At 47.2% G+C, this 22,067-nt stretch overlaps 1 protein-coding gene across 11 annotated transcripts in view; it reads left to right on the top strand.

The window, feature by feature from the left end:
* Positions 1–17,443, top strand: part of LOC310748805 (hexosaminidase D-like) — a 42,280-nt gene extending 24,837 nt beyond the window's left edge. For 9 of the 11 annotated variants that reach the window (XM_083584708.1, XM_083584709.1, XM_083584710.1 and 6 more), the window contains 9 exons: positions 342–506; positions 1,891–2,071; positions 2,955–3,026; positions 3,976–4,180; positions 5,465–5,547; positions 6,751–6,829; positions 7,647–7,748; positions 12,846–12,935; positions 14,750–17,443. In XM_083584708.1, the coding sequence (XP_083440834.1) occupies positions 342–506; positions 1,891–2,071; positions 2,955–3,026; positions 3,976–4,180; positions 5,465–5,547; positions 6,751–6,829; positions 7,647–7,748; positions 12,846–12,935; positions 14,750–14,933 (1,161 nt within the window). In that variant the 3' untranslated portion in view covers positions 14,934–17,443. The remainder of the gene's footprint in view (positions 1–341; positions 507–1,890; positions 2,072–2,954; positions 3,027–3,975; positions 4,181–5,464; positions 5,548–6,750; positions 6,830–7,646; positions 7,749–12,845; positions 12,936–14,749) is intronic. The other 2 variants (XM_083584707.1, XR_014541370.1) reach the window with 2 other exon arrangements.
* Positions 17,444–22,067: the final 4,624 nt, after the last annotated feature.

A 22,067-nucleotide genomic window follows, 5' to 3' on the forward strand; every position in this document is an offset into this window, starting at 1 on the left:
ACCAATGTGCAATTAATTGTTACTGTTTTGAATTTTATCTTATTAGTTTTTAATATTGCTTTTAATGCTGTACCCTGCCCTGGGACATTAGGGTAAAGGGTGGGAAATTAATTTAACAGCAGCAACAACAATGTATAAATAAATGTGCCATTTTCCTTAGTGGGTCATGCAATCCCACTAAGAATAATGTTTTTTATAGGGTAGGGGGCACTGGGGATGAGTTTACAGAACCATCGAGGCTGTGGCCCAAAAAAGTTTGGGCACCCCGGTCTGTGCTGTCCCCCTAGGTCTTCCCCTTTCTCCATTCATGCCCCAGCTTCCTCTCCTCCTTTCTCCTGCAGTTCATCTTGAAGCATGACAAATACCGGCACCTCCGGGAGGTGGAGCGCTTCCCCAACAGCTTCAACCCCCACGTCCAGGAAACAATGGCCGTCGTGAAGTCTGTGCTGACCCAAGTCCTGAGCAAGCACCCACAGGCCAACTGGGTGCATATTGGGGCAGATGAGGTAAAGGACCTAGATGAAGTGGCGGCGGGGGGGGGGGGGGAGAGGTTAGATAAGGTGGACAAGGTCTGTTCCTCAATGGTAGAGCCCCATCCTGCATGATAAGTACCTAGCTAACTGAAGTCATTCACAAAACAGTTGTTGATAGCATAGACATCCTGGCATTGGCACTAGAGTCCTTGAGCTCTGCTCAAGCCTCTCTCTTGCCTTTGAACAAAAGGTAGAATTCATATCTGTTGCTCCGCCTGTTTTAACTCTGGCCCTGCCTTCCACTGGCATGTGGCCCTCAGATGGCTATCCAGAAAGGAATTCACATGGGTTCAAATATGCCCCTCCTGACCAATGCTTTAGGAGCAGAGAATGTTGGTGTTTTTCCTGGTGGCACCAGGCTGGAACTGACTACCTGCGCATGTGGAGGCCTCTCCTTCACTGGAGGTTTTTAAACAGAGCTTGGATGGACATCTCGGTCCAGTATACCTGAAGGAGCGTCTCCACCCCCATCATTCTACCCGGACACTGAGGTCCAGCGCTGAAATATACTCAGAGTCGCAAAGTGATTTCATGCTCTTTATTCAGCTCATAGTGGTGAGGAGGAATGAATGAAAGTCCCCTCAAAGCATCTGCTTTATATACATTATTTACACAATGGGCTGCACACGATTGGCTAATTCCGGAATTCTACTGTAAGCCAATCAGGTTGTGGATTCACTTCTATCTGGAGCATGATTGGGTGGTTCCTGCCAACCAATCATACTGCTGCATTGTTCTAGGACCAATCAGACTGCTGCATTCTGAATCCTATTGTCCTAGGACCAATCAGACTGCTGCAGTTTGGATCCTATTCAACTCAGTACATAACAAGCGCCGAGGGCCTTTTGGTGGTTCCCTCACTGCGAGAGGTCAAGTTACAGGGAGCCAGGCAGAGGGCTTTCTTGGTAGTAGCGCCCACCCTGTGGAAAGCCCTCCCACCAGATGTCAAAGAGAACAACAACTACCAAACTTTTAGAAGACATCTGAAGGCAGCCCTGTTTAGGGAAGCTTTTAATGTTTGATGTATTACTGTATTTTAATATTTGGTTGGAAGCCGCCCAGAGTGGCTGGGGAAGCCCAGCCAGATGGGTTGGGTATAAATAATAAATGATGATGATGATTAAGCAGCAATTCCAGAACAGCAGGGGATTGGACTAGATGACCCCTGGGGTCCCTTCCGACTCTTATGATTCTATTATTGCTCCCAGTAAATGCCCCCCTTCCTTGCCAGCGTGCCAGGCAGGCTCTTGAGTTGTGAGCCTGCCAGGTTCCTCCTGGTACCAGCCTTGGCCCTGACGTTCGTACCTGGCTCCTCCTGCACCTTCCGTTACCACCTGCCCTCCTTTTGTCCCTCCAGGTCTTCCATCTAGGGGAAGGGATGGACTCCAAGAACTGGATGAGTCGCAACGCCGGCAACATGGGCAAGATGTACCTGAACCACATCCGGGAGGTGGTCAGCTTCATCACTGGCCAGTGGGGTCTGCATACCCTCCTCTGGGATGATATGCTGCGGAAGGTTGACATGGCAGCCATTCAAGGTCCGTGATGCTTTCAGAGTCTTGTCTGGTTACTCCAGACTTTGCCACCCTGGGCTTCTTTGGGAAGAGGAGCAGGATTTTTATTTTATTTTCTAAAGATTTCATTGCGTGACAGCACAGCAAAGAACCAAGTGGTAACTTGCCATTATAGACCCATAATGGATGCTTAGATATTACCTTGGAACAGAAAAATCTTCTATTTAAAACCTACAACTGGATACACAATGGTTTTTTGTGATGGTGGTTGTGTCTCTAGCAGCGATCAGCTGAGATGCCTTTATTTCATTTGTTTATTAGCCCAGTTCTAAGTTGTTAATAAAACTTGGCTTATTAAACCGTGGCTTAACACCACATATGAATCCTGCCCAGCAGCTTAACTATGGTTTGTTTACTGCCAATAAACCTTAGTTTCCTGTGGGACACAAACCTTGGTTTGCTTGAACTGTGGTTTGGCATTATGTGTGAACCATCTAGGCCTTTCTGGACTACAGCTCCCATCAGCCCCAGCCAGCATGACTACTGGTCAAGGATTATGGGAGTTTTGAGTCCTTCAACATTCCTGCAGTAGAAGTCTGGGCACAAGGGACTAGGCTTAGGAAATTAGGGCTGTGGGTCTGAGGACAGCAGTGAAGAGCAGCAGGATAGAGGGGAGAGAAGGGAGACAGGAAGAGAGAGTGGGCAGAGAAGAGATGTACATGTGTCCTGGGGCCACAAAGCTGTGGAAGAAGGAAGTTCATAAGCTGATGTGAAAGAGCCAGCCAAATCTTTGGCTGCAAGGCTCTAGTCCTTAATGTCTTGTTGCTGAGGTTGTTGAATCTAGGGTGGGAGCAGCAGCACCTCCTCTCCACCTTCTCATTTTGTTTGTCGATTTAAATCTTTTCAGACTCTGGCATTGCCAAACACGCTTCTCCTGTATTGTGGTTTTATGCCCCGGACTTTGATACGCAGCAAATAGGTTTGTGGGGGTTATTTGTTCATTTTTATTAAATAATCTATATCTTGCCTTTCTATTTAAAAAAAGAAGTTTTCATGGCAGCTTACAAATGGAACATTAAAATACAAGAGGGAAAGCAACAAAAGAAACTGGCGAAATTGGCAGATAAATTTAGAATTAAAAGGCGGTGTAAAGAAACCAGGTGTTAGACGAACCTTCCCAGGAAGAGAATTTCACAGCCAGGGAGCCACCATCAAAAAGGCCCTCTCCCTGCCACAACCTATCTCACTTCAGATGGTTGGGGCTGATCTTGGGGAAGGCGATCACTTCATGTATGGAAAGATTGGCAGGAAATAAAGGAGTGGAGACACCAGGATGTTTTTGTAGAACATGTACAATTCTTATACATATATATCACATGTGAGAGTCAGCATGGTGTAGTGGTTAGAGTGTTGGACAAGGACCTGGGAGACCAGGGTTCAAATCCCCACATTGTCATGAAGCTCCCTGGGTGACCTTGGACCGGTCACTAACTTGCCTCACACAATTGTAAAATGGAGAAGTCTGTATGCCACTGTGAGCTCCCAGGAGCAAAAGTGGAATATAAATGTAATGAATAAACATACAAACACCGCCCCCCCCCCCAAAAAAAATAAAAGCCATGGCAGCATGCTAGCAATAGAACAAAATCAGCTCCCTCAATCAATAGCCCAGCTGGTAGAGCATGAAACTCTTATTCTCAGGCTCTTATTCGAGCCCTACATTGGGCAAAGAATTCCTGCATCGCAGGCGTTTGGAACAGATGACCCTCATGATCCCTTCTAACCCTACAATTTTGTGATCAAGGCTGGGGTGGAGGGAGGTAAGTCTTTCCCTTGCACTGAAAGATGGCACAGCAGACCTAACCTGTCAATGTCCTCTGTGCATCCAGGGCGATCCTTCCTCATCTGTCTTCTCCCCTGTCTCCCAGGAAAATACATTGCCAAGTATGCAGAGTGTGGCTTCAAGACCATCTGGTTCGCCAGCGCCTTCAAGGGCACAACGGGCCCCGCCCAGGCTTGGACACCCTTAAACAACCACCTGCAGAATCACCTGAGGTGGCTGAAGGTCATCCAGTCCATGTCGAAGACGCCCTCCATCCGGTTCCAGGGCATCGTCCTCACCGGGTGGCAAAGGCAAGTCCAGGGAGGGAGCTCTGCCATGGGGTGGGAGGGACCTCTGGCCCTCCAGGCATCTGTGTCTGGCCCTCTTGACTCTTCCTGGGCCACACCTTGTCTGTAGGACACAGCCTCTCTCTCACCTGTCTTCCTCCACTGGCCCTCCTTGAGTGCTTTTGCTTTGCTGGAATACATCCTTGAACCCTGATAGGTCAACATTTGCAGCACACATTTAAAGCTCTGTTGGTAGAGCATGAGACTCTTAATCTCAGGGTTGTGGGTTCGAGCCCCATGTTGAGCAAAATATTCCTGCATTGCAGGGGGTTGGACTAGATGACCCTTGTGGTCCCTTCCAGTTATTCAGTTCTGCGATTCTATGATTTTATGATATAACTTCAAACAGCCATGGCTTCCCCCAAAGGATTCTGGGAGCTGTAGTTTGTTAAGGGTGCTGAAAGTTGATGGGAGACCCCTCTAATTCCCCTCGCAGAACTACAATTCCAAGTGGTTTAACAATCAACCCCCCCTCACTAATAACTCTAATCCCCCAGATCCAGGGCCCATGTATTACTATTTAGTGGGGAAGGGAAGGCACTCTGTTCATGTTCAGAGGCAAGTTGTTTATTCCAACAGGGAGCTGCTTCATACTGAGCCAGACCTTCAGGGTTTCTCTTCCAGCCCTACTGGGAGTTTCCAGGTATTGAATCTGGCACCTTCTTATAGAATGGCTTTCTCAGAGAATCATAGAGCTGGAAGGGACTCTATGATTATAATCTAGTCCAACCCCCTGCAAATCTAGTCCTTAGGGGCCCTTAGGGGATCAAACTTGCAACTTCGCCATTGTCAGCACCACTTCTGCTTTCAAAGCAGTTGCTCTACCACTTCCCTATAGTCCTTCCCTTTAAAATACAGTAGGATTCCAGTCTACATTGTTCTGAATATAGGACTGGCTTAAATAATAACACAGGAAGTTGCCTTATACCAAGTCAGACCCTTGGTCCCTCTAGCTTGGTATTGCCTACACTGACTGGCAACAGGTTTCCAGGTGGGGGTCTTTCCCAGCCCTACCTGGAGATGTCAGGGACTCCATCTGGGGCCTTCCGCATGCAAGGCAGGTACTCTACCACTGAACTACAACCCGTCTCAGAGAATCCTGAGCTACCAAAGGAAATAGAGGCTGTTGTTTCTGTGAGCTTTCTGTGGACTCCCAATGAAATGTGGCACCAGGAGGGTCGTGGTGATAAATAATGGGGGGCTCCCACCCAAAAGGTATCGACTGGCCTCTCTCCTCTCCCTTTGCAGGTATGATCACTATTCAGCTCTGTGTGAGCTCCTGCCTGTGGGGATCCCTTCGCTGGCTGTGTGTCTGCAGACTTTGGTGAATGGTGAGGGGACCTGGCTGGGGAGCTGTGCAGCGGGAGGGGGTGTCTGTAGGAAAGGCAGGACTATGGGTGGCGTATAAGTGTTGCAGTCGCATCTCATGCGCATTTAACTTGTGCGATTTCAACCGCGCATGGTTGAAGGCAGATTGCACAGACTAAATCTAAGCAACGGGTTGGGTTTATTTGGCTCAGAAAGAGCTTTTCAGCTCTCTCCCTTCCTTGGAACGGGGGGCAGGGGGTTAAGTCCCAGTCAGCATGCCAGCTCTTGCGAGATCTCACAGGGTCATCTGAGTTCCTGCGAGATCTTCCACAAGCATCTCTGGCGTTCCAGAGCCAGTGCACGAGCAGGCCTTGCCCCCCAAGCAAGGCAGAGAACTTAACAGCTCTTTTTGCATGAGGTCTGCTTGGGGTTAAAGGTAAAGGTAAAGGGACCCCTAACCATTAGGTCCAGTCGTGGCCGACTCTGGGGTTGCGGCGCTCATCTCGCTTTATTGGCCGAGGAAGCCAGCGTACAGCTTCCGGGTCATGTGGCCAGCATGACTAAGCCACTTCTGGCGAACCAGAGCAGCGCACGGAAACGCCGTTTACCTTCCCGCCAGAGCGGTACCTATTTATCTATTTGCACTTTGAAGTGCTTTCGAACTGCTAGGAGCAGGGACTGAGCAATGGGAGCTCTGCCCGTCGCGGGGATTCGAACCGCTGACCTTCTGATCGGCAAGTCCTAGGCTCTGTGGTTTAACCCACATCGCCACCCACGTACCTGGCACAAAAGAGCTTTTAAGCTCTCTGCCTTGCTTGCTAGGCAAGGCTCTGGAAGTATGGGTGATTCTCTCTCTTTCCCCTCACTTATTAGCTGTGTGGGCAGCTCCAACATTTGGGGTATTCACTATTTTTGTGTCTATGCAGAACCCTTGGCACCAAACCCCTGTGTAAGATTTGATTGCAATGTATCAAGTGTCTCTCACTCCTTCCTTTGCCTTTAATCTCAGCGCCAATCAGCTAGTCTTGGACCAGCAGTGGAGCAGCGTAGTCTTCCTTCTTGCCCATAAGTCACAGAGGACTAGCAGCTTAAAGTTCCCATTCACACCACCCAGTTTAGAGCCCCAAGTTGCTCTGCATGGAAGCACTTGCTTCAATGGAAACTCAGCTGGGCAAAATATCCACTAACACATCCCCTCTCCTGCACCCCAAATTCTCTTGCCACAGGGGGATTTACAGAAGCTACCAAGAAGAAGGTTCTGTCCATGCTTGGCTTCGAGAACATGCAGTTGGAGAAGAGCATATGGTGTGTAGGGGGTTGAATGGGGCAGAGATGTCACCTGGTGATAGGGTGGGGGCAGTTTTCGAGTGGTTGAGTTTCTTGTACCAAGCAGTCGCTGGGCTGCTTGTGGATAGCCAGTGAAGCTGAACGTTGGAAGATTCAGGCCAGGTAAAAGGAAGGACTTCTCCACACTGCATGTAGTTAAACTGTGGAACTCACTCCCACAGGAGGCAGCGATGGCTGTTAACCTAGATGGCTTTAAACAGGAGTGGACTTTGGTAATATGGCTCTTTGAGCAGGGACCAACCCCGCCCCCCCCCCCAGATATTTCTCATTTTCACAATAATTTATTTTGGTACAGTTGCTTTTAAAATGGATGCTTTTCGGAGGTACCCATATACAGTAAATATAGGTCTTACTATTCATCATCATCATTTCCTAAATCTGGCACAGCTTTAAAAGAGGACTGGACAAATTCATGCAGGCAGAGACTATTAATGGCTAGCAGCCAAGATTGCTATACTCTGCCTCCACATTTGAAGGCAGCAATGCTTATGAATACAATTTGCTGGAAACCAGAGGAGGGGAGAATGCTCCTGTGCTTGAATCCTGCTTGCTGGTTTCCCACTGAAGCATCTGATTGGCCACGATGAGAACAGGATGTTGGACTGGATGGGCGACTGGTTTGCTCCAGCAGTCTCTTCTAATGTTCATATGTGAGCAAGCACGTAGAGATTTAGCTGGGGGCGAGCTGGCAGCCATTTGTACACATCTAACTCAGCATCTGTGGTGCTTCAACATTTCTCTCCCCCCCCCCCGCCCTTCCTGTGTTTTTCATTAGTGATGGCAACGGGGCATTTCCAGGTTCTGATATCTACCGTATGGTGGAACAGGTCACAGGCCAGCTAAGAGACTCCGTCATCAAAGTCCTGGAAGAAGAGAGGTAAGGACATCTGGAATGGTGGCAGGGAGGCTCTGCAGCTGTGTGTGTGCATGTCAGGATGAAACCAAGGTTCCTTCCACCACCATAAAATAATAAATAAATCTAAATGTATCTATTTAACAAAATCTACATGCCGCTTGATTATAATAAAGCTTCAAAATAGCTTACATAAAAGAAAAATAATCAATGAATGACAGTCTAAAAAGCAGGTCTTTAAAAAGCATTGAAACCAACAACAAGCAACAATAATCTAAAAATGGATTAAGACACATGTAACTTTTGCCAGGATCACTTTGCTTAAACAAAGAAAATAATGTTTAGGTGGTGGAAAGCATATGTAAAGCATAGGACTTTCCACCAAAGAATCCTGGGAACTATACCCTTCACAGCACCCTTATGAAACTACAGTTCCCAAGATTCATTGGAAGAAACCAAGCACTTTAAATGTACAGGGAGGCTGTGATGCAAGGCAGCTTTCCCCTTAAATTTGCCCCCCCCCCAAGGGTGCTGGTCTAAATGGAAAGTGTGGGGGGGGGTAGCAGCGCCTGTGTTGCAAGTAGTTTGGGGACAGAAAACCTTTTGGGATGACACGATATAGTATTCCTTACCTTCACAAACGACCTTTTCAGAATTGTCCCATAGCCAACCTGTGTTCCATCCCGCCTTACAAACGAGGTGGATGCTCATTGGTGCTCCCGAGTTGACAACAAAAACTAGGAAATCTGTCTGCTGTCCAGGATTCTTGTTTACTGAAGCAGGATGCGGAGGGAGCTGACAGCAGGAGAAGGCAGTTGGAAAATGGGGAGAACGGAAGAACACAACATTTGCTCAAAATCACAGAAGTGTGTGCTCATGGGGGATAAAGCTATCTGTGGCTACTAGCCACAATGGCTGTATTCTACCTCCACTAGTGGAGACAGGATGCTTCACAATACCAGGTACCAGGAATTGCAGGAGGGGAGAGGGCTGCTGTGCTCAGGACTTGCTTGTGGGTTTCCCCAAAGAGAAGAAGAAGAAGAAGAAGAGTTTGGATTTGATATCCCGCCTTTCACTCCCCTTCAGGAGTCTCAAAGCAGCTAACAATCTCCTTTCCCTTCCTCCCCCACAACAAACACTCTGTGAGGTGAGTGGGGCTGGGAGACTTCAAAGAAGTGTGACTGGCCCAAGGTCACCCAGCAGCTGCATGTGGAGGAGCGGAGACGCGAACCCGGTTCCCCAGATTACATGACTACCGCTCTTAACCACTACACCACACTGGCCCCTGGGGCTAAATGAGCCGGCACTTCATCCAGCAGGACTATTCTTAACATTATTATTTTTAAAAAAGTAATTTTTATTAGTTTTCAAATTACTATGTAAACACAGAGACAAGTAAACAAGAACAAAAAATCCATAATAACTCCAGCTAAAGGCAGGGCATTTGAAACGTGTTAAATAATAACACCCAGTCTAAAATAACGGCAGTCGTATATCTTTAGACAGTGTGGGGAAGAGAAACCTGTAACCCTGAAACTTAACTATATGAAATAAAACCCACCGTATGGAATAGAAGTGATCAGGATCTTCCTGTCCCTTAGAGACCCAGAACTTATGTGGCATTTCTTCTGCAATAACTAAATTCAATATATTTTTGTACTCTTAATGAGATAGGTTTTAAAAATGATTTCCACTGTTGTGCTGTAGAGTTCCTGGCAGCTGCCAGCATCCATGTCAAAAGATCCTTTTGGCAAAATGTCTTTGTAGTTCACCTATTTCGTTAGGGATAAATGGAGGGAGATTTGAATGTGTTTTTAAATAACCTTTGATATCTCCTGATAAGTTCCATTGTGGAATGAAGCAAGGGTATTCACACCATAGATGGGGAGGGGGGAGTCCCTTTGTTCCCACAACCTCTCCAACAATTCTGTGATGTATTAGAAGAAATATGGGAACGTTGAACAGGCATCTTACATTCTTAACTGTTTTTAGCCTTAATTTTAAGGCTCGCCCTAATTAATTACTTTCCCTTATGGCTGCTGCATACCTGCATGGCCTCTTAAATAAAAAGAGCTGCAGATAAGGAAAGTAAGTCCCACTCTATTCTGCCTTGGTCAGACCCCAGTTCTGGGCACCACAGTTTAAGAAGGATATTGACAAGCAGGAACTGTCTGCAGAGAAGGGCAACCGAGACGCTCAAGGGTCTGGAAGCCAAGCCTTGTTTATGTGGAACAGTTGAGGGAATTGGGGATATTTTGCCAGGAGGAGAGAAGACCGAGAGGTGATATCACAGCCATCTTCAGATATCTAAAGGGCAGTCCCATGGAAGATGGAGCGTTGGCTCCCAGTACGTTTCCGAGCACAATTCAAAGTGTTGGTGCTGACCTTTAAAGCCCTAAACAGCCTCGGTCCAGTATACCTGAAGGAGCATCTCCACCCCCATCATTCTGCCCGGACACTGAGGTCCAACTCCAAGGGCCTTCTGGTGGTTCCCTCACTGCGAGAAGCCAAGTTACAGGGAACCGGGCCATCTCGGTAGTGGTGCCTGCCCTGTGGAACGTCCTCCCATCAGATGTCAAAGAGGAGAACAACTACCAGACTTTTAGAAGACATCTGAAGGCAGCCCTCTTTAGGGAAGCTTTTAATGATTAACAGATTACTGTGTTTTAATACTTTGTTGGAAGCCACCCAGAGTGGCTGGGGAAACCCAGCCAGATGGGCGGGGTATAAATAATAAATTATTATTATTATAAGCTTGCTTTCTGCTGCTCTGGAGGGTAGGACCTGAACCAGTGGATTTAAATGGCAAGAAAGGAGATGCCAACTAAACAATAGCAAGCGCTTTTTGACTGTAAGAGCTGTTTTGACAGTGGTTGGATGGTCATCTGTCAGGGATTCTGGAGCTAGGAGTCCTGCATTGCAAAGAGTTGGACTAGATGCCCCTTGAGGTCCCTTCCAATTATGCAGTTCTATAATTCTATGATTTAATCCTCTGGATGCAATTTTAGGGTGTGTAGGACACAGCAGGAGCTGTGGAATACCCTGCTGGGTTGAGGGAAGAGAGGAAGCAGAGCCTGTGTTACCCAGAGCTCCTGTTCTAAATATAAAAGGAAGCAAACAAAACCTTTAAAACAATCAGTTAGCTTCCTTTCCTGGAACAAGCTGTCTCAGCCTTCACACACTGCTGTTTGCTTTGCTTTTTAAGTCATACCTATTTATACATATAAATAGCACAATTACAATGTAATAACATTCTAGTTCTGAAACTGACAATTAAAAGTCCGGACTGGCAGTCCGATCCCCGGGAATGTTTATATGCAAGGCAGGCTGAGACCCTTCTTGCCCTGGATTGCAGGCCTTCTTTAGACATTGGCCAGAATCAACAGAAGATGATCTGAAACTGTTTTGCTAGCCTTCCAGCCAGAGAACAACAGGAAATTTTAAGTTGAGCCACTAAGCTGCAGGAAAAGCTGGGCAACAAAGATCAGGATAAAAGTTCAGGGAAGAGTCGTAAATCAAGCATCCCCAAAGGTGAGAAGAGGGTAGCAGTGCAGTATTCAGGTTCAAAGATGCAAAGCTTCAAACTCAACCTCCTTTAGAATATAGGTCAGCAAAACAAACCGGATAAGGCAACTGGCTAAGATAAATGGATAGACATTGTTTTGGGAGCTGTACAATATCACTTCGGTGGAATAGCACAACTAACGCATGTGTGCAGACTCCAAGTCAGTAGCCACACACACACACACACACACACACGGAGGGTGCTAAAATGGTGGTGAGAAGCACCTGTCAAGAGAGGGGTGTGTGTGTCAAAAGGGGGGTGTTGCAACACTGTGTCTTGCCCTCTTTGTGATCTTTGTGAGCAGATCATAGAGAGATGTACACCCCCCCAAAAAAAAGTGGTGTATACCCTTAAGTGCAGACCAAGGTGGTCCAATGTGTGTCTCAAGAAGAAGAAGAAGAGTTTGGATTTGATATCCTGCCTTTCACTCCCTTTAAGGAGTCTCAAAGCGGCCAACATTCTCCTTTCCCTTCCTCCCCCACAACAAACACTTTGTGAGGTGAGTGGGGCTGAGAGACTTCAGAGAAGAGTGACTGGCCCAAGGTCACCCAGCAGCTGCATGTGGAGGAGCGGAGACGCGAACCCGGTTCCCCAGATTACGAGACTACCGCTCTTAACCACTACACCACACTGGCTCTCAAGGGCCGCATGTGGCCCTTGAAGCCTTTTTGGTGGCTCTCAGCAACATTTGACCACCACCCCAACCCTCACGGTGCCTTCCCAAAGCTGGTAGGTGAGGCACATTCACAAAGCCTATTTAGTGCTTTCCCAGATTTGGGAAGTAGGTGGGGAGAACTTTAGGATGTTGTCAGAGCTTCGTGCCTACTTCCCAAAGCCCAGCATCTTGCATACCTTTGGGAAGGCAGTACAAAGACTGCGTGTGTGTGTGTCAAATTTTGGCCTTCGTCCCCCCCCCCTTTGCTGAGCCCTTTGTCTGGAAGCACCTCAACAGCCACGTGGACCCACTGTTTTAATTCTGCTTCCAGGGACTGCAGAAAATTTGACAAGGAAACTGCCTTAGTCTGACCAATTGGTCAGTCTAGCTCAGTACTGTTGGCAGTTGCTCTCCTGCTAAGCTGTGGCACTTCCCCTGTTTTGCTTTTAGCCTTAATGCATCAGCAACCCACATTTCTCACCCCCAGAAGAAATAGTGTTAGGTAAAGACATCCGCCATCTTGAAAACACTCCCCTCCTCATACGGGGATAAACTAAGTTGGACAGGTAAAAAGGGAATTTTGGCTGCTGTTTAAAAGATGCATTTTTACATTGTCCCCCACTATTGATGCTGCTGAGTCAGGAGTCATGGAAGTTTCATTGCCTGAGTCATAGAATCATACAGTTGGACGGGACCTTGAGGATAATCTAGTCCAACTCCCTGCAACGTTGGAATATGCAGCTGTTCCTTATGGGGATCGAAACTATAGCTTTGGCATTATTGGCACCACTCTCTAGCCAACTGAGCTATCGTAGCTTTGGTGTTTTGATGCAATTGCCTGGTCTGTCTTCGTTTGACTACTTAATGGGGTTTCTCTTTCTTCTCTCCCTGTGCACGACAGCTCTGTCAAGGGATGGTTCAGTCCTTACCATCGGAAGCACCAGTTTGGAAACCCTCGGAACCTGGAGAGCTTCGGTAGCAAAGTTCTCAAGTGAGTGAGCACACACACACCCCGCAAGTGATTGAGGGGTGGGGTGGGAAGGCAAGGGGGTGGGGGCTCAGTCCTATATTTATTTATTTATTTATTTACTTACTTACTGCATTTATATCCTCCCTTTTCCTCCAAGGAGCTCAGGGTGGCATACCTGCTTTCCCTGCCTCCCCATTTTAGTCCTCACAACAAACCTGTGAGATAGGTTAGGCTGAGAGTGAGTGACAGTCCGAAGGTCACTTAGAAGGCCTCATGGCTGAGTGTAGATTTGAACCCTGGTCTCTTCCAGGTCCTAGTCCAACACTAGCCATCACACTATATAAACTGAGACGTCTCTTGACTAGAAACAGGCAAATCTGTCAATCACAGTTTCTCTCAGTTTCTCATTTATCTAGGTCCAGTTTCCACATCAGTTCACAAATTCTTTTTCTTTTAATGTCCCCATGAAAATCCACCAGTGTTTCAGTGCAAATTTCATCTAAAATACACTTAATACATTTTTGTATGTTATTTTCAGTAATTCTATGCCTTTTTATGCACACTTCGCCCTAGTTATTACATGCACATTTTTGTACATGTTACTTGACTTTTGTACATGTTACTTGACATTGCTAAATTCAGAGAAGCAAACATTGCAAAGGATGGTCATGCTTCTGTCCGCATAGAGTTACAGGAAGTGAGAATTAGGTAGAGTCACCTTTTTATGTGAACTGAATCAAATTCCTTTGCCATTCCTAACTATTGAGTACCCGCCGGGGAAGTTGTGTGTGTTTTATGAGTACATGGTCATTTGCCATTGCAAACAGACAGGAAGGGACATTGCATTCTAGGTCAGCCTTTGCCAACCTGGTGCCCTCCAAATGTCTTTGACTACAACTCCCATCAGCCCCAACTGGTGCAGGTGGTTTGGATGCTGGTCCAAATCTTCGAGAGGGCAGATGTTTGGCAAAAGCTGTTTTTTTCAGCTGTTTTTTTGCAGCTGAACTTCGTAATTTTTCACAATAATCTTTATATAGAGGATGCTAGATAATGCACTGAGCATTGTCTTCTGTAGTCATTTTACATAAAACACACATAAATGCTGCTCCAAAGGTAGTTTCTTACCATGGCCATTAGGGCTGGGCGATAGGTTTTCAACTTTGTGATATACCACCAGCTAAATATCACAATATATTGATATATAACAATGTCTGAAATAAGGATGGAACTATGTAGAAGCATTGGCTGGCTTCACGGTCTTTCCCAGATTGTGATTTTTGTACAGCACACACATACATCATGATTCACTATATATTGCCAGGATATATATATCTCTCACCCAGCCCTAGTGGCTATCCAGAAAGGCAGAAGGAAGAGCACTAAGCCTTAACTCTGTAAAAGCAATGCTACCCAGAGCCAAAGCAATCAATTCTGAATTGCTTTTTGATGATCTGTATTAATACAGGGATATAGCCTAGAAAGTCTCAAGCAATGGAGAGTTAACGTATCAGTCAAAGAAGCTCTCTCATACACAGATGCCTGCCATTTAGACTCTGAGTGGACTGAACATGTGAAGATGACCCATTTGCCCATCTAGCTCAGCCCTCTCCTTTGTCTGGGGGGCAGCAGCATCTATCCATGGCGTCTGGGGAGGGGGTACCTCCCCATCCACACTCTTCCTGGTATTGGAAATCCTTAACTGGAGAGGCCAGCTGGGAGTTGATCCCGGTGCCTTTCCCTTGCCAAGCCTTTGAGCGTTGTGCCACATGTTCCGGGGGGGGGGCATTCCACGCCACCTTCCTTCCTGACTCTCGGGCTCTTTCGCCCCACCCCAGAGTCCACGAGGACTGGGAGAACTTCGTCCAGAGCTTCCGCTCCCGCATGGAGAGCATCTACTTCCCAGACACGGTGGAGGAATGGATGGAGGAGAACGTCAACCCCTACCTGGACCGGTTGCGCGAGTTTGTCCGGGACTTCAGGGAAGTCATCCGCCTCAACGCCCGGCCCAAGACCCTGTAGCGGGGCGCCCCCACCCCATCGCCAGCCCAGAAGTGGGTGTCCAATTCAGTTGCTCCACTGTTGTGTTGTCTTTTAACTTGGAAGGAGTGCGCAGGCCAGAGGAGAGGAGTCTTGTGCCTTGCCCTTCGGCCATCAAAGCAGAGGCTCAGTGGGCAGAGTTTGGAGGCTCTTTACAGCCAGTCTCCACCAGGCTTCCTTCTCCCACCCCCTTGGAAGATGGAATTAGGGCTGAGCCAAAACGCCCCCCACCCCACTGGGAAAAGCAGTGGGGGCAGCGGCTTCCCCATTTCCCCCCTCTTCTTTTTACTTTTCATGCTGTAAGTGGTAGACAGTGATGTGGTCTCCCCTCCCTATGCAAAATGACACTTTCCTTCTTCTTTTTAATTCCTGCTGCTTTAAGTTCTGCCAGAGGCCCGGTGGCTGCTGTTTTACACCACACTGCCCCCTTCCCCTGGGAATGTCACTATGCCATGTCATGACATCTCAATCTCAGGGGGTACGTGTTAGGGGTTGGCAGTAGGCTGCTGGCCGCTTGCTCAACAGCCCCTGCCTCACTTTCTTTTCCTTCCTTTTAAATGCTCGCTTAGCCATCCTTCCACCTTCAGCTCTCCTCCCTCCTGGAATGACTAACCCCCTGCAATGCTGCCCCATGGAAATCACCAGATCTTGGATAGCCAACATAGTGGTGCCCTTCAGATGTGGTTGGACTCTCTCCATAAGTCCCAGGAGTTGAGGATGGAGGGATTTGGAGTCTTCAACGACATCCTGATGCCTCCACATTGGCTGCCATATTTGCATCAGGAATTCTTCATCCACCTTGCAAATCTCCTATTTCCACTGGGGGGGACGTGGAATCAAAAGGAAGCATTTGGAGCAGCTCCAACCAGGATAGTGGAGTTCTTTCTCCGGGGGGAGTGGGTGACATTGGGGGGCAAACTTTACCAAAATGCCTGTTTGAAGAGGCAGTCCTGAAGGGGGGGGGTGAGCCAAAGCATCAGTCATCCTTCATATGCCCCCTCCCCCAAGTCTGCTGATGTGGCTTCTTCTCCTTCCATTGATCCCTTCAGCCTCATGGTTGACTTCACACTGGTAGTATGGTGCAGTAGTGAGAGTAGGCAGGTTAGTCTTGGAGGTGTCAGTTGCCAACATCTAGCCTAAATAACACAATCCCAAGTCAGCAAAAGTTAGGAACATCATCATTAGCTGTGAACTCCCTTCCTCCCTTCCTCTCTATCTCTCTTTCTCTCTCTGTCAGCATGAGAGGAAATCCCTCTGTTTACCACAACAGCTGTTATTGGGCTGGATCCTTAGCCCCATATAGAACAGAGCCGTTGAGATCAATGGGATTTGAGTTATCACCAGCTTAAATGATTTCAGTGGGCCAGCTCTAAGTATGGCTAAGCCACGGCCCAACCTTTTGCAAAGAGTCCCTGCAGAAACTCATCCCTTCGCCTCCATGACCTCTAAGGCAGACTCTCCCAACCTGATGTTGTTGGACCACAACCTCCCTAACCTTCTGGCTGGGGCTGGTGGGATTCGTAGTTCAAAACATCTGGAGCTCCCCAGATTGGAAGGAGGATGTGCTAGGGGGCAGGAAGGAGTCTTGCCTACTTTTGCAGCCAAAAGGAAACATTGGAGGTTCTCTGGTGGGTCTGTGAAAAGACCTGACCTGTTGCAGGCAGGAAACCTTTCTTTCTGGGCCCCCCAAAGTGAGCCTCCATGCCATTGCATCCCTGCATCCTTTGCTAGTCATGGCCAGGCAGCAGAGCTTCCGAACAGGCTGCTTTGGAACAAAGCAAGCTGGCTTGGGTTTCATATGAATGTGGCTTTTAAAAAATGTCCGGCTCTTGGCCTGGTTCCAGGTTCTCAGCGCAGTAGAACAAACAGCCAAAAGCTGCCTGTTTTTTTAATCTGAAATGCTGGTGGGTCTTTGGCACCTGCTCGTCTTGGACCAGTTGTGATGGATGCATCTTGAACGCCCCCTGCTGTTGCTCTGGAGCCTCCCTGGAGTTGAGTTTGTTTTGATTTGAAGATTTCTGAAAAGTTCTATCCCTCCCCCAACTTCCTCCTTCCATTCAGAGGCAGAGAATCAGCTGGTGAAACTTCCTTGTTCCTACAATATCTGAAAATCAGCGCCTCTCCTTTTGTGCTTTCTGCCTGATGCTTCTTCTGCCTCTATATCAATTCCACCTGCTTGATCACTCACCCTGTTTGGGCTGCTCACCTCACTCATTTCTCCTAAATTCATGTCTCAGGCTGCCTTCTGGATAAAAGGTCCCCACTTCTCTCCCCCTGCTGTGGATTCTGCTGCTCTGGTATTGCTCTGGTGACTGACAGCTGTTGCCTCTCCCAGAAGGCGTGATCTTGGTCGCTGGTGGATCTGGTTTGGTTGGGGATCTCCAAGTTGCATTGCTGTTTGGGTTTTTTTTTTTTTTTTTTGTACAGAACAGATTGCTTCTGTAATGTGGATGACAAAGATGATGGTAATAATAAAGTATTTTTTTAAAGAAGTGGTCCTCTGTATGCCAGTGTTTGTGCTAAATAGACATGGGGGCTGATTTTGGGATATCTTTTCAAGGTTCCTATTCTGATGTTGGCTAGAAAAAAGGACATTAAAGAAAAAGTTTTTATTTTATATAAGATTATTTATATACTGCTTTTGCGGGGATCTTGTTTGTTCACCTATTTATTTAAACATGACCATGTCAAAAAAATATGACTGGTCTAAATGTCTAATGAGTCCATTAGTAGTATGAGCTATCTTTTTTGCTATTCTTAAATGATTCTTTTCGTTTCTAATTAGTGACATACAGTACATATAGAGAGAGGTAAAAAGAAAACATTTCATTTGAAAATGAACTTAAAGAAACAAACTGAATGAAAATTCAGTGCTGGGGCTAATGGGAGTTGTAATCCAAAACTTCTGGAGGGCATCAGGTTGTTGAGGGCTACCCTATGGAATATTTAAGTCCCTGAGGAGATAGGTCCTTGTCAAGCTATGTTGCTTTTGGTTTGGGCTTTTTCGTTTTATTTTAGTTTTCAAACTAGTCTAATGATAGATAACTTGTGGATATCACCCACCCAAATATTAAAAAACCGCTACCCTGTTTTTTGGGGGTTGTCCCATTTTGTTCTATTCCCAAACTGGTAGCCACCCAAGCTAGATGCTCTTATAGAAATAGAGTCAATATCCCATTATGGATTCATTTGGGCTCTTACTCTGGGACAAGAAACAGCAAATGTGTGTGTGTGTTTGTGTGTGTGTGTGTGTGTGTGTGTGTGTGTGAGAGAGAGAGAGAGAGAGAGAGAGAGAGAGAGAGAGAGAGAGATTGTCCTCCAGACTCACTATTTTTCAGGAGAGATTCAAGCACATTCTGGGGAGAGATGTAGGATTGTGCTATTTAAGTTAATTAGACAGCCTGGTTGACAAATCCACACTGAAAAAACAAAGACTTTTTGCAGTTTGGGAGTTGTTAGGGAAACGCATTGCAAAGTGCAGGATGAACAAATGAGGAATGGGAAGATAGGCAAACACCCTGCAAGCAAATCGGGATGGATTCTCCAACCACTGTTGGAGGCAGAATGCTTCTAAACACCAGTTGCTGCAGAATGCAGGGGAGCGGGGTCTTGCTGCTGTTGTGCTCTGGGCCTGCTTGCTTCCCCCTGGGGCATCTATATAGTCCCTGTGAAAACAGGATGTTGGACAAGATGGACCGATCGCTGGCCTGATCCGGTACTGCAGGGCTCTTATGTTTGCCATGCAGGACGGATGCTTGTTTTTCTGTAGCCGTCCCATAAACAAATCACAATAAATGCTCAGTAAAGGCTAGACAGTCTAATCTCCATGCAAGCAAACCAGTCTGCATGCTCAATAACAGGGAGAGCTGGAGGAGCCCCCAGAGTGTTTCAGCCAAGCATCACCATCACAGCCTCTTTGCTGATGCAGTTTCACATCTGTCCCTTGTGGTTTTTGCGCTCGATTTGGAGGCAGAACTCTTTCAGCCAAGAGGTGGAGCTGTTCTCTCAGACCTCTTGCAGGGAGGCAGGTGCGACCATATTACCAGCAGTTCCATCCATGGCTGTGAGAGGTTCTCTTGCATCCACTCAGAAAGCCGTTTTGCTGATTTTATTTATTAAGGAGATTTGTGCCACCTGTCGTTTCCCCCCCCCCCCTTTCAATTTCAGAAGCTCAAGGCAGCTCACACTAATGGGATGGCTGGGGAGGGGGCAATACCCCAAGAACAATAAAGCACAGAAGGATATTGGAAGATTTGGGACAGACAAAAGGTAGGGCTGGTTGTCATTTGCATTTATATCCCACCTTTTCCTCCAAGCAGCTCAAGGCAGTGTGCATAGTTCTCCCTCTCCTCATTTAATCACCACAACAACCCTGCAAGGTAGAATAGGTTGAGAGTGACTGACTGGCCCAAGAGTCACCCAGTGAACTTCATGGCTGAGCAGCAATTTGAACCCTGGTCTCCCAGGCCCTAACCACTTCACCACATTGGCTCTATCCTCTTCTTCACGCAGCGGGTGTTAAACTATGGAACTCACTCCCACAAGATACAGCCACCAGTACAGCAATGGTTATGTTCTACCTTCACTGTTAAAGGAAATGCACTTCTAAGATGCTGGACCAGGTGGGCCTTTGACCTGGTCCAGCTGATGTTCTTTTTCTTCTGATGTTCTTAAAGCAAACTAACGCCACACAAACTTTAACTGCCATACACAGGTTGGAGGAACATGTACCATAAGCACGGCCAGTCCCTGCGGTTTTGCAGATTCACCGATGAGCTGGGCCCCATCCACCGCTCCAAGGTTTCTCTGGATCTCGCCTGCCAAGATCTCACCTGGTGTTTAGCCCCAGAGCCTGTCTGGAATGCTTGAGCCCAGTCTGGCACCCGGCTAGACCCAAAGCCGTTGGTGTTCCTGAGCATGGGCAAAGCACTCTTTCCTTTTGGCCAAGTAGCTGGAAGCAGAGCGGATCTTTGGTGCAGCGCTGAGCCAGGTGTTGCGTCGGAAGGTTGGCGATTTCTCAGCCTTTGGAGAGCAAGACGCTGTTTAATCAAGGGAGCCGAGCCGTAAGAGACGAGAGCCCGCAGCCTCTTGCTGCCCTGCTGGGAGAGCAGGATTCATCCATCTTGCTTCTTTGCCTGCCTCGCTCCCCGCTGAGCCCAGCACTTCCGCAGCGGGGGAAATGTAGGCACAGCACTGCTACAGGCTCCTGCCACAGACAGGAATCTGGGTCACTCCTGCCTGGGTGACAACGAGTCCTCCTGAGAGGGAACCGCGTCCCTCCCTGGCAGCTGGTTGGTCTCTCCTTCGGAAGGCAGCCGGCACTGCCGCCTGCAGGGCAAGGTAGCTCTGACAGACAGAGGCCAAGTTCTCACCAAGGCCACCAGCCCCTGTGTTACAAACAGAGGAAGCTGCCTTATACCGAGCCGGGTCTTTGGTCCATCCAGTTGGCCGAGAGCATCCTTGCTTTCCAGCAGGGCACATTGTGACTGGCTCCAACAGGCCCAAGCTGGAGATGCTGCCCCTGGGGATTGAACCAGGAACCTACTGCATGCAAGGCAACTGCTATTCCACTGTGCTATGGCCCTGCCCTAGCAAATGCTGAGGCTATATTCCTTTTAAAGCCATCCAAGTTGGTGTCCATCAGTGCAACCTATGGGAGCAAATCTCCCAGTTTGACAAAGTGCTGTGTGAAGTTGCCTTTCCTTTAATCTCTAAACAGCTGGCTTCATTGGATGACCCTGTTGGGATCTAGTATTACCAGAGAGGGAGCAAAAATGCAAACTACTCTCTCTCTCTCTCTGATAATAATTTTTATTAGTTTTCAATTACAATCTAATAATGGCCTCATTATAACAATGCCAAATTATAATACAATTACTAATACCAATAATTCAGATACCAAATTATATAATTTAGGTGGCCCCCGCATGCTAGAATTGATGGTTTGATGATTTACTTTTTCTCTGCATTCCAAAATCTAATTTCAATTACACTCTGGTCAAAATAGCAATCCTTATACAATAACTTTAATATTAACAACTTCCATTTGTATTGACACATTAAATGATTTATAAAACTACTTTCTCTGCACCATCTATCATCTTATGCACCTTTATCATGTCCCTGCTTCCTTGCCTTTTTTTTGTAAATTAAGAAGCCCCAAACCTTGTAATTTTTCCTCATTGGCAAGCTGTTCCAACCCCGAAGAGAGCCAGCGTGGTGTAGTGGTTAAGAGCGGTAGACTCGTAATCTGGTGAACCGGGTTCGCGTCTCCGCTCCTCCACATGCAGCTGCTGGGTGACCTTGGGCTAGTCACACTTCTTTGAAGTCTCTCAGCCCCACTCACCTCACAAAGTGTTTGTTGTGGGGGAGGAAGGGAAAGGAGAATGTTAGCCGCTTTGAGACTCCTTCGGGTAGTGATAAAGCGGGATATCAAATCCAAACTCCTCCAAACTCCTCTGAATTCATTTTGGGGGGAAAAAGTCTTTCTAAAGCAATTGGCAAGCCTCTTGCTATTATAGCATCCTGCCAGCCTCCAAATCTACACAGAGTATCGGTACAAGTTGTGCTTAAACCATCCATCAACAATTCTCAATCGCTTCCTTCTGAATAGAAACACTGAGTGACCTGGGTTTATCTCATGGAGCCAGTCACAATATCAAGCAAAACTCACAATATCAAGCAAAAACATCACCTGCCGGCCCTAAAATGTAATTGACATGAGTTCATATGAACACAGAAGAGCCTTGCTGGATGAGGCCAATAGCCCATCTAGTCCAGCATCTTCGTTTCACAAAGGCCAACCAGATGCTCCAAAGGGAAATCTGCAGGCGGCCCGTGAGAACAAGAGCCCTCTCCCCTCCTGTGGTTTCCAGCAACTTCTATTCAGAAGCATTGCTGCCTGTAACTGCAGAGGCACAGCATTCATAGTCACTGATAGCCTTATTCTCCGTGAATTGGTCCAGTCCTCATTTAAAACCATTGGCGGAGGATGCTATACAATGAATTGAAGAAAATGTTTAAAATGACATTTGTAAAAAAAACCAGAAGCATTTTTGTTAGGGATTGTAGGACAAGACCTGCCAAGAAAAACAAAGAACTTATTTATGTATGCTA

The sequence above is a fragment of the Podarcis filfolensis genome (assembly GCF_964270895.1).
Source record: "Podarcis filfolensis genome assembly, chromosome: 14".
NCBI lineage: Eukaryota > Metazoa > Chordata > Lepidosauria > Squamata > Lacertidae > Podarcis > Podarcis filfolensis.